The sequence below is a fragment of the Amblyomma maculatum genome, chromosome 4 (genome assembly GCF_055883805.1).
Source record: "Amblyomma maculatum isolate TAMU_Amacu chromosome 4, ASM5588380v1, whole genome shotgun sequence".
NCBI lineage: Eukaryota > Metazoa > Arthropoda > Arachnida > Ixodida > Ixodidae > Amblyomma > Amblyomma maculatum.
In genome coordinates this window covers 123,975,040-123,988,245 of record NC_139347.1, presented here as the reverse complement: position 1 = coordinate 123,988,245, position 13,206 = coordinate 123,975,040, and the positions used below count along the sequence as shown (strand labels likewise).

General features: G+C 49.9%; 1 protein-coding gene across 1 annotated transcript; it reads right to left on the bottom strand.

Annotated features, from left to right (window-relative positions):
- Positions 1 to 1,522: 1,522 nt before the first annotated feature.
- LOC146192290 (uncharacterized) lies at positions 1,523 to 7,652 on the bottom strand. Its single transcript, XM_084600450.1, has 2 exons — positions 6,939 to 7,652; positions 1,523 to 1,549 (listed from the first exon to the last, which is right to left on the bottom strand). The coding sequence occupies exons 1-2, from the start codon at positions 7,650 to 7,652 to the stop codon at positions 1,523 to 1,525; spliced, it is 741 nt and encodes a 246-aa protein (XP_084456576.1).
- Positions 7,653 to 13,206: the final 5,554 nt, after the last annotated feature.

The following is a 13,206-nucleotide window of genomic DNA, read 5'->3' as shown; positions in this document are numbered from 1 at the left end:
TCTTTGGCCCCTGTAAGCTGCGGAACATAATCTTCCCACAAATCAATCAGCATTCTTGCCATTTGATCTGCTTGAACGAAGCGCCTCTGCGCCGCCGCGGCCGCTGCCACACCGTTCCCTGTCGCTTCCATGCTGTCAGCCTGCCACTGTGTTATTTGGCTATTGAATTCCCGCGGGATAGTCAACGTGGTTTAACAAACCACTACCTCAAGCACGTGGCCACACGCCAAACCTACTAACAATGCAAAATAAGCTCTTGCATTGTTTATTTTTATATTTTCAAGCACTTGTTTAGCGTTTCTGATGCAGTTATACTTATATTTGCATTTTTTCTCGGCTCCGATATTTTACGGTTGCCGTGGCATACAAAGCCAAGACAATCCAATACGGAAATCGTTTGGCTTCCCTTCCGAGAAGCTGTTTATTCTGATGCCGCTTCGCGTGTTTACATATTGACACCCACTCAATTAGCGCATGTTGTAGATTAGGGCCAGGACAATAACCTTTCGCGTGTTTTGAGAACGTATGACAGAACGATGTCGCCGAATCAGCCAATGCAGCCCGTCCGCTAACTGCTACGTTGTCAGTGGACAGATTCAACTGCGACCCCCGACTTCAGTTGAACTGAACTGCAGTTTCGATTTCAGCTGCAGTTGGCGCTGCCGTATAACATCGCTAACTGCCGTTCAGTTCAACTGACCGCCAAATGAACTGCCGTTGAAAACGCCCGTGTAACAAGGGTATAAGTCACTGAAGGCTGCCGGAACTTGCATTTGTCAGCCCTAAGCTGGCCACCATGCTCCCGAAATCCTTCCAACACTTGCTTGAGCCGCGTTCCCTTGTTCGCTTTGCCTTCTGACGCTAACACGTCAAGGTAGGCTTGGACGCCTGGTACGTAGCCCCCTGAGTACATGTCCATCTTTCTTTGTAATATATAGCTGGTGCAGAAGCTATACGAAGCGAAAGTGTGTTGAAACAAAAAGTCCGCGATGGGTGTTAATGACACGAAGTCCGCGTGACGCTTCGTCAAGGGGCACTTGGTTGTACTCGTCCTTCAAATCCACGAGGCTGAAGTATTCGCCTCCGTTTAAGTTCGCTAGTATGCCCTCGATCACTGGAAGCCAGCAAGGCTCTATATCACATGCCGGGTTAAGCGTGACTTTAAAGTCTCCACATATTCTTACGGTGCCAGCTTATTTCAGGACAACTACAATGAGCGTAGCCAATTCTGAATGTTGGACAGGTGATAAGACCTCAAGGGACAATAACCGATCAATTTCACGGGAGACCTTATCACTGAGGGCAAAAGCAAGTGATCTGCCCTTACAGAATTTCTGTGCCGCCGTCTCCTCGAGCTTTAGGCTGGCATGCGGTCCCTTGATGAGCACCTGGTCTGTCGAAAAGACATCTTTATACTCAGCGAGCAGTCTATTCCCCATGTGGCCGCTTGGTGCGTTTTTTGTTGTCGAATGCGGCGCAGTGAGTTCTTTCATTAGAACGCCTGTCTTGCCAAGTGCCGCAATCAGATCGCGGCCTCGGAGACGCGGTCCTGAACAGTCAAGCACAATAAGTGGACAGGTTACGAATACATTTTGTATCGCACCGGAAGTTTGAGTTCGCCAAGCACCGGCAGTTGTCCCGCGAAACATGACAGCTTCACATCTGGCGTTTTCAAGCGTGGCCACTGCGTTCGGTGTCGGTCGAAAACGTTCCGTTATGAGGGGATTTTGTGTCTACTCCAATTTCCTGGTCTATTTCGCCCCACCGAAATGTGCAGCAAAACAGTGGTTCCAAAATTACTTTTTCCTGTCAGAAATTAACGTCCAGACGTGTGCCTCATCCGTGCCCTTGCTGCTAAACGCAGTTTCAACTGTCAGTGCCGTGACACGGTTCTCCTAGCAGCATTTTCATATGTTTTGGCCCTGCAGCATTTCTTCGCCAAATAAACACGTTGCCTGCTGCAGAAATACCGTGCGTTACCCCAGCGGCAGGCGTTATCATCGTGCTTCACGCTTCCACATCGTCCGCACTCTTGCGCTGCGCCGCTGGTATGGTTATCTCGCGACGAAAAGTGATGACTGGCTTGCATTCATAGCGGCGTTGGTAGTTCTGCACTAATATTGTTTGCATCCTTCTCGGCTGTTTCACCAGCGCTTCGACCTCCTCCAGCGTTAAGTCTTTCTTCGTCAGTAACTGCTTGTGTATGTTAGTTCAGCATAAACCGTAAACAATTCTATCCCTCGGCATTCGGACTAGCGCAGTCCCAAAGTTGCAGCGTCTGCTATGCGCCGTATTTCGAGCAGAAATGCCTGCCCTGCCTGACCTTTTTGTTGGCAACGGGTGAAAAATGTATAGCTCTCCGCTATCTCGTGACACATCGGGTCATAGTAGGCGTTTGAAGCTGCCATCGAGTAACACACACACACACACACACACACACACACACACACACACACACACACACACACACACACACACACACACACACACACACACACACACACACACACACACACACACACACACACACACACACACACACACACACACACACACACACACACACACACACACACACACACACACACACACACACACACACACACACACACACACACACACACACACACACACACACACACACACACACACACACACACACACACACACACACACACACACACACACACACACACACACACACACACACACACACACACACACACACACACACACACACACACACACACACACACACACACACACACACACACACACACACACACACACACACACACACACACACACACACACACACACACACACACACACACACACACACACACACACACACACACACACACACACACACACACACACACACACACACACACACACACACACACACACACACACACACACACACACACACACACACACACACACACACACACACACACACACACACACACACACACACACACACACACACACACACACACACACACACACACACACACACACACACACACACACACACACACACACACACACACACACACACACACACACACACACACACACACACACACACACACACACACACACACACACACACACACACACACACACACACACACACACACACACACACACACACACACACACACACACACACACACACACACACACACACACACACACACACACACACACACACACACACACACACACACACACACACACACACACACACACACACACACACACACACACACACACACACACACACACACACACACACACACACACACACACACACACACACACACACACACACACACACACACACACACAAGAGCAGATCAATTAAGGGGAAATGAGGGTGCTCGTTATAATACATGAAGGAAAGAAGCCAACAGTCGGCGAGGCCAAGGAAAGCATTGGGTGTTGCATCCACAGTAAGTAGGCGCAGGCTTGAACAAACGGCTTTATTCACAGTGCTGCATGCTGGCAGTTCGAAATAAACTCCCCCCAGTACAGCACATGACAAACGCATATATACACACACAGCAGCCTGACACATGCGCAGAACAGACATGATGGTGATACCATTATATCTTATCACACAACAGTAAACGCACGTGTCGCACCCCAGATACCGACACAACACTTCCTCCCCTACTAGATCAAAAACGGTCATAGCCCCAACGCTCCGGAGGTCTCCTTTCCCGGTTGCTCCGTCTTAACGGAATAGGTTCATTATCAGATGGCAACTGATCCTGTGGGCTGGGTCCAACCTGAGGCGCTGGCTGCGCCGAAGGCATTGGAGGAGAGGCGATCTCTGATGCGTGTGGCAGGCACATTTCTTTTGCAGTTGGTTTTTCATCATCAAGAACAGAATGTCGCAAATGATCAGCATGCACAAAACGCACTTTGTTTCCAATGACAACCAAGTACGTAGTGGGGGACTTTACACGCGTAATTTTTCCAGGACGCCAGTTCACCGAATCACCGCGCACGGAACGCACTAGTACCCTGTTCCCAGCAGCAAAGGATCGCGGCTTCGCTCTACGCTTATCTGCAGCCTGTTTCACCCTTTCGCTTTTCTCTGTCATTGCACTTGTCAATTTTGGTCTCAACAAGCAAAATCTGGTTCGCAACTTTCTTCTTAAGAACAATTCAGCCGGAGTCTTTCCGGTGAATGTGTGCGGCGTTGTTCTATAACAAAATAGGAAGTTGTCTATTCTGTGCTGCAAGGTTCTTGTACTTCCCTTTTCTCTGTCCTCCAGCAACTGCTTGAATAGTGCAGTCTTTGTTGTCTGTACAGCCCGCTCCGCCGACCCATTCGACTGTGGTTGGTACGGAGGGGTGCATGTGTGCTTTACTCCATTTGCTTTCAGGAAGTTTTCAAACTCAGCAGCACGGAATTCCGGCCCGTTATCAGTTACAACTTCAACAGGTAGACCATGGGCAGCAAACATGGATCTTACAACTTCAACGGTCCTAGCGGCCGTCGTCGTTGTACACACCTTCACTTCCAACCACTTGCTATATGCATCAACTGCTAAAAGGAACATTTTTCCTTCCTTCTCGGCGAAATCGAGATGAACCCTTTCCCAAGGGTGTTCGCACACTTTCCAGGGAGCCAAGGGTGCTGGTTGTGCTGCAGGGTGAACAGTTTGACAAATGCGGCAAGTTCGTACAGTTTGTTCCAGCGCTTCGTCGATACATGGCCACCACACCATTGACCTTGCGACCATTTTCATCTTCGTGATTCCAAGGTGCTGCTCGTGCAGCAAGTTTAGTACAACACTGCGCAAACACTCCGGGATGATTACTCTGTTTGTCCAAATAATGCAGCCCGCTTCAATGGAAAGTTCGAAACGTCGAACCCAGAAAGGCTGCAGGTCCTGAGAAACAGATTTTGGCCAACCATGCCATATCATGTCGCGAACCACCGTTAGCAGCCTGTCGCGCGTTGTTTCCCGTTCAATGTCTTTTGCCGTCAAAGGAAGCTCGTCAAGTGTAGAAAAATAAAAAATGTCTTCAGTCTGCTCTGACGTTTCTGGCAAAGGAAGTCTAGATAAGGCATCGGCATGGCCAATTTCCGCACCTGGTTTGTGCGCTATTTTATAGCTGTAGTTCGCGAGGAACAAAAACCAACGGTGCACCCTAGCAGTTGCCACAGCACTGCTGTTTCTTTTCGGGTCGAAAAGTACGGTTAGTGGTTGATGGTCTGTCAACACCTTAAATGTTCTACCATAGAGGTAGTTATGAAATCTTTTCACACCAAAAACAATACTCAATGCTTCTTTTTCGATTTGGCCATAATTGCGTTCTGCAGGTGACAGTGACCGGGATGCAAATGCAATTGGTTTATCTTTTCCATTCACGATGTGCGACAGTACAACACCAAGACCATATTCGGACGCGTCACATGTTAGCTGTATTTCTTTTCTGACATCGTACAACTCCAGAACACGCTCGTTAGTAAGCATCTCTTTAGAATTCGAAAAGGCAGTATCACACTGACGCGACCAGTGCCATGCAGTGTCTTTGCGCAACAAGTTATGCAGGGGTTCGAGAACTGTAGCCAGATTAGGCAAAAATTTTGAGTAAAAATTAATTAAGCCCAGAAAGGCCTTTGGCTGACATTTCCAGGTTTTGGTGCATTCTTTATGGCTGCCACTTTATCAGCTGTGGGATGTAATCCATCTCTGTCAATTTCATGGCCCAGATATCGTATTCGTTTCTGGAACAGCTTACATTTCGCAGTGTTGACCCTTATGCCATGTTCTCTTAGGCGTATGAGTACCTGCTCCAATCGGTCATGGCACTGTTTTTGATCTTTGCCCGCGATGACAATATCATCTAAGTAGCAGGCTGTGCCAGTCAGTCCGTGTAGGACTCTGTCCATCACAGCTTGAAACACTCCTGGCGCGCAGGCTACGTCGTATGGCAAGCGTCAGGCCGAGGTGTGTATTGACAGTGAGCAGTTCTTGCGCTGGCTCGTCTAATTCCAGCTGCAAGTACGCCTTAGACAAATCCAAAACTGAAAACACGGACCCACCTTGTAACATTGCAAAAATGTCCTCTGGTAGAGGGAGCGGATACTGGTCAACCTCAATTGCCGGATTTACCTTGACTCGGTAATCACCACACAGCCGAAGCTCCTCGCCGTTTTTCTTTGGAACAATCACCAGTGGTGTCGCCCAAGCACTGTGGCGCACCTTATATATGACTCCAGCTTTTTCCAAATTGACCAATTCCTGCTCGACCCGTTCTCGCAGCGCGTACGGCACTGATCGCGCCTTACAAAATACCGGGGACGCGTTCTCCTTAACTACAATGCTCGCCTTGAACCCTTTTATCGCTCCGTAGCCCTGCTCGAACACTTCGCGATATTTCTCAGTCAATGTCATCAAGGGCATTTCTTTCGTCAGTGACTGCACATGCATCACTTCATTCCACCGGATTTTGATTTTACTCAGCCAGTTGCGGCCAAACAACGTAGGCATTCAGGCACCTTTCGTCTCTTTAGCAATTACTAGCGGCAAGCGAAAACACTGCTCGTAGTACTTAACTTCCACGTCCATTATACCCTTGATATCAACCGGAGTGCCATTGTACGTAACCAGTTTGACGTCTGCTGGCCTGAGCTTAGTGTTTGGAAAGTGCTTCGCACACTCTGACTCTGACATCACGGAAACCGCTGCTCCTGTGTCTAACACCATGGGTACGTTTTCCCCATTTAACCATACGCTGACTACAATAGCAGGACTGGCCGCACAGTTGTCGGTGTGGCAAAGGGTAAGAAGTTCACTGTCCGACGATTCCTGCTCTAGCTGATGTACAACTCTAGTTTTGCACATTTTAGCAACATGGCCTATCTTTTGACATTTGTAACACACCCTGTTCAAGAAAGGACAACTTACAGGTGCGTGCTGCCCACCGCATCGATGACAATTCGATTTAGTCCTTTGAGCCGTAGACTTCATTTTTGGCTTGTCAGAGGCGTGACAGCTGAACGCCACCCCTTCGGAGACCGGTCTCGCCATCGACGACTTGCTCTGCCAGAGGACATCACTGCCGCTTGAAGAGTGCTCCCCACTGGTTTCAGACATCATTGCCACTGTGTCTCTCGCTGCCCTTTCCATGGCCGTAGCGATGCTGCAAACGCGGTCCCATGTGAGTTCGGTGTCGGTCATGGCCAACAGCCGGCAACCTATCGCCTCCGAGTATAGGCCAGCAATCAGCCGGTCCCGCAGGGCTTGTTCCAAGAAGCTGCCGAAGTCGCATGAGGCTGCCGCTTGCTTGAGCTTCACTATGAAATCCGCGATACTTTCTTGAGGTCCTTGCTTCCTTCGATTAAAATCATATCTCTCGCTCACAACGGACCGCTTCGGAGTGTAGTGCTTCTGCAGAGCCGATACGACTTCCTCGTAAGTTGATTTGCTGGGTGACTTTGGAAGAAGCAGACTTCGGAGCGTGACATACGCTTTTTCTCCTATGGCGCTGAGGAACAGATGCAGTTTCTTTTTCTCGGCTACTTCATTCCCCGTGAAGTACAACTCGAAGCGCTCGATGAAGACGTCCTCGTTTCCGCTGTCAGGATCATACTCCGGTAGCTTGCCGACTGTGGATGCCATCCTCAGTTCGTGTCATCCCATCCTCGTCGCCAGTTTGTTGCATCCACAGTAAGTAGGCGCAGGCTTGAACAAACGGCTTTATTCACAGTGCTGCATACTGGCAGCTCGAAATAAACTCCCCCCAGTACAGGACATGACAAACGCATATATACACACACAGCAGCCTGACACATGCGCAGAACAGACATGATGGTGATACCATTAGATCTTATCACACAACAGTAAACGCACGTGTCGCACCCCAGATACCGACACAACATTGGGGATGGTACTTTGTCTTTTTTTTAATGTTTACTTGGATAATCACAGAAATTAGTAATGTAATCTGTTTAGGGAAAGATAATTAAACAAAAAGTAGAAGAAAAAACAACGTGCCGACGGTGGGGACCGAACCCACGACCTCCGAATATCGCGTCCGGTGCTCTTCCAACTGAGCTACATCGGCCGCTGTCCCCCTTCTACTTTCTTGGGTATTTATGTTGTCTATGTACGAACCTTGAGAGTGTCGGCGGCGGTAACAAAGGACGTGCCGCCTCCGCCGCTATGGCTGAGGGTGGCGCTGGTGAACACTCTCAAGGTTCGTACATAGACAACATAAATACCCAAGAAAGTAGCAGGGGGGACAGCGGCCGATGTAGCTCAGTTGGAAGAGCACCGGACGCGATATTCGGAGGTCGTGGGTTCGGTCCCCACCGTCGGCACGTTGTTTTTTCTTCTACTTTGTGTTTAATTATCTTTCCCCTAAAGAGATTACATTACTAATTTCTGTGATTATCCAAGTAAACATTAAAAAAAAAGAAAGACAAAGTACCATCCCCAACGCTTTCCTTGGCCTCGCCGACTGTTGGCTTCTTTACTTCATATATATATATATATATATATATATATATATATATATATTGTGAAGAGGAAGACGTACACGAGGAACATTCTAGGCAGTGCATCGTGATCGCTGCTCGTGTTGGACCTGACGGTGTTCGCTGTTGCTGTGCTCGCCGCTGATCTACCCAGTCCTGCTGATCTGATCAATAAACCCCCCATCTTACACTTGGTGGAGCTGCCTGTTAAGATCTATCCGCTCGCCATGGATCTCCGCAGCCGCACATTACCACCTCCTGCGATGCCTGAGGACGTTAACCACCAAGCCGTACAAGTTGGCTCGGCCATTATCTGCCCCGGCTCCCTCCACCAGCGAGACCCCGCCATCTTCAGCGGCACTGACGACCATGACGTCGAGGACTGGCTCACATCCTATGCGCGAGTGAGCGCTTATAACAAATGGGACGCAGAAAAGAAGTTAAGCAACGTAATATTCCATCTTACCGGCTTAGAAAATCTATGGTTTCGCAACCATGAAGCGGACATTCCATCATGGTCCGTGTTCAAAGTTAGCTTCGCTGAAGTTTTTGGCCGTCCGGCTGTGATGAAGCTCCGTGCTGAAAAGCGCTTGCGTGCGCGGTCACAGCAGGTTGGTGAGAATTTTACAAGTTATATCGAGGACGTAGTCGACTTGTGCAAGCGTGTGAACGCACAGATGTCAGAGGCCGACAAGAATAAGTACATTCTGCAAGGCATTGATGACGACGCCTTCCAGATGCTGACTGCTCCTGATATCCGCACAGTCGCAAAGGTGGTCACACTGTGTCAAAGTTATGATTAACTGCGCAAACAAAGGGCCATAACTCACGCGAACACCATTCACTCTGAGTCGCTTGCTGGCCTGATAGATGCAGCTGAACATTCTAAGCTGCTGCCACAAATCAAGAGCTTCATTCGGGAAGAAGTTGCTCGACAGCTCTCCCTTATGTCCTGACATGAAGAGCCTTCCTCACACCTAGCTCCCAGTTTGCGCCAGATTATCCAGGAACAAGTAGCTGCATCGCTTCCTCCAGCCCCTCAATTTATGCCTGTCGCCGCCCCGTTGACATATGTGGCTGTTGCTGCCCGACCAAAACCTACATATGCTCCGCCGCAACCTGCCTACGTTCAGCCGCCTCCTGGTCCTTGCTCGAGAACCTGCGCATTTTATTCGACCGGCTCCAAGACCGCGCAATCCCTGGCACACGACAGATAGCCGCCCAATTTGTTATACTTGCGGACTAGCTGGGCATATTTCTTTTCTCGTTATTGTCGAAACCGTCTCCCAGTGCCGGCACCACCTACTCATGGTTCTGGGTACTGGTCTTCGACGCCTCAGTGTTCCGCGTCTACTGAGCCTCCAGCCAGCCAAGATTTCTCCCCAGACCAATTAGCCATGACCGACCGCCGTTCACCGTCGCCGCGACGCCGCTCTATCTCTCCGATGCGACGTCGACACAACGCTTCACATGAGGAAAACTAGAGGCCGCAGTTCCAGAGGCGAGAAGTGCGACCCAGTCGAACTTTCCAAGTCCTCATCTGTCGCCGGCAAACCTTATTGAAGTTTTCGTCGAGGTCGTTGCTGTCATGGCTCTAATTGACACTGGTGCTGCGATTTCGGTTATGGACGCAAAACTATGTAGCTCTTTAAAGAAAGTGAAGACGCGAATTGCGGGACTTTCGCTGCGAACGGCCAGCGCTCAGCATATCAAGCCCTTAGCAGCGTGCATCGCTCGAGTAGTTATGCAGAATTGCCTTTATACCACTGAGTTCGTAATGCTGCCAAGTTGCTCACACGCTGTTATTTTAGGCTGGGATTTCCTGCCGCGTCATGCTGCTATTATCGATTGCGCTCGAGCTGAAGTGGGATTCTCGACTTTGCCCGATGCCTTAACAGACAGTGATCCACGAAATTCCTGTGCTAAAGCCCTCGTCGCCGAAGATATTGACCTTCCTCCCTGCTCTTCTGTGTTTGTTCGTGTCGCTTGTGCCTCTGTTAGCGATGAGACCATTCTCTTCACACCAGCCCATACTTTCCTGCGCCGTAAGTGTCTTCCATTGCCCTACACTGTGCTCGCTATTTCCGCTGGCCATTACATGTTATGGGTCTGTAACCTATTTAACTCCCTTACTGCTTTGCGCCATAGTGAATGGCTCGGAAGTATCCAGCCAATCGCATCTCTTCTGATCTCTGAGTAACCTGACGACATACCGCACTCTGCCGGAACTGCGCTCAGCCCCCCTTCACCTGCGCCCGCTCCCCCCTCCACAGATTTGTTCCTCCGTTCCATCGACGCTGATCTTCCTCCATCGAGCGCACTCAACTTTTGAACCTATTACATAAATTTCGCTCCTCCTTCGATTCTCATCAAAGTTGTTTGGGTCAAATTTCTACAGTCACTTATCACATCGACAGCGGCAACCACGCACCACTGCGACAGCGCCCCTCTCGTGTGTCTGCAACCGAACGCCAGGCTATCGAAGAGCAAGTCGACCTAATGATTCATAATGGCGTTATTCAGCCCTCAAGCAGCCCTTGGGCGACACGTGTTGTCCTCGTAAAAAAGAAAGATGGTTCTATCAGCTTCTGTGTTGATTATCGCCGCCTGAATAAGATTACGCGAAAGGAAGTCTACCCTCTCCAACGCATCGACGACGCTTTTGATTTTTTGCAAGGCGCCGAGCTCTTTTCTTCCCTAGATTCACGTTCCGGCTACTGCCAAGTTCCCCTGGAAGCGGCTTATCGCCCCAAAACTGCCTTTGTAACTCCTGACGGCTTGTACGAATTTACAATTATGCCATTTGGTCTTTGTAATGCTCCGGCAACATTTGAGCGGATGATGGACACTATTTTGCGTCGCCTAAAGTGGAAGACGTGCCTCTGCTACCTTGACGACATTGTCGTCTTTTCTCCTGACTTTGACGCACACCTCTATCATCTGAAGCACGTTTTGACCTGCCTATCTGATGCCGGACTGCAGCTGAATTTGAAAAAATGTCTTTTTGCCGCCTGCCAGTCCACCATTTTCGGCCACGTTGTTTCCAATGAAGCTGTATCTTCAGATCCTTCTAAACTTCGTGCCGTAGCAGCCTTTCCCAAACCGACTTCCATCAAAGATCTACGTAGCTTCCTCTGGCTGGGCTCTTACTTTCGCCGCTTCATTAGAAATTTAGCTTTCATTGCTACTCCCTTGACAGAGCTTCTGTCCGGCAGTTCTGACCTTTTGTCGTGGTCGCCATCGTGCGACGATGCCTTCAATGCTTTGCGCCACATCCTCACGGCACCGCCTATGCTACGTCACTTCGACCCCACAGCGCCTACTTAGGTCCACACAGACGGCAGTGGTATTGTTCTCGGCGCTGTGCTCGCTCAGCGCAAATCAGGTTATACTGAATACGTGGTCGCCTATGCTAGCCGTACACTCACGAAGGCTGAATTCAATTACTCAGTCACTGAAAAAGAGTGCTTAGTGATTATTTGGGCTCTTACTAAATTCCGCCCTTACCTCTATGGCCGCCCTTTTGACGTAGTGACGGACCACCATGCGCTTTGCTGGCTTTCCTCACTGAAAGACCCGTCCGGAAGACTGGAAAGATGGGTTCTTCGCCTTCAGGAATATGATGTCCGCGTTGTTTACCGCTCCGGCCGCAAGCATCACGACGCCGATGCACTTTCCCGCTGCCCCCTTACAGCTGAGGTCGCGAGCCTTTCCTCTTCCGACGTTTCCCCGCCATCGCTTCACATCAATGACATGCCGTCAGCGCAGCGGCAAGATCTTAGGATAAATTCTCTCCTCCATTTTATCTTCAATCCTACAGCTGCTTCTTCATCGCGCGCTCTCCGCCGCCATGCTTCCCACTTCGCCATTCGTGATAGCCTCCTCTACCGCCGCAACGACTGCTCAGATGGCCGCAAGTGGTTGCTAGTTATTCCCCGGCAGCTACGTTCGCAAATCTATGACTGTTTCCACGCTGACCCACAATACGGTCACGCGGGTGTCTTCAAGACATACACTCGTCTCCGGCTGCGTTACGTCTGGCGGGGCATGTACACCTTCGTACTCAATTACGTTCGCTCATGCCTCACCTGTCAACGTCGCAAGCCATCTCCTCAACGTTCCGCTGGACAGTTGCTACCATTACCCAACCCACCACGCCCTTTCGACCGCGTCGGCATTAATTTGTATGGGCGGCTTCCCTACACTGCAGCCGGCAACCGCTGGGCTATTGTAGCCGTTGATCATCTGACGAGGCACGCAGAAACCTCCGCACGTCCATTTGCCACAGCGTCAGAAGTAGCTTCCTTCATTTTGGAGCGATTTGTTCTTCGCTACGGCGCACCTCGAGAGCCGCTCAGCGACACAGGACGCGTTTTCTTGAGTGACGTTGTGAAAGCCTTGCTCACCAAGTGGAAGATGTTCATAGAACAACCTCCGCCTATCATCCCCAGACTAATGGCCTCACTGAGCGTTTCATTCGTACCCTTGGCGACATGCTCTCTATGTACGTCTCCTTCAACCACTCAAATTGGGACCTCGTCCTTCCGTATGTCACTTACGCTTACAATACCGCAACGCAGTCTACTACTGGCTTCTCTCCTTTTTTTCTCCTCTACGGCCGTCACCCCTCTGCTACAATCGACACCATACTCTCGTATCAGCCAGACATATCAGAGTATACTCCTCAGTCTCAAGCA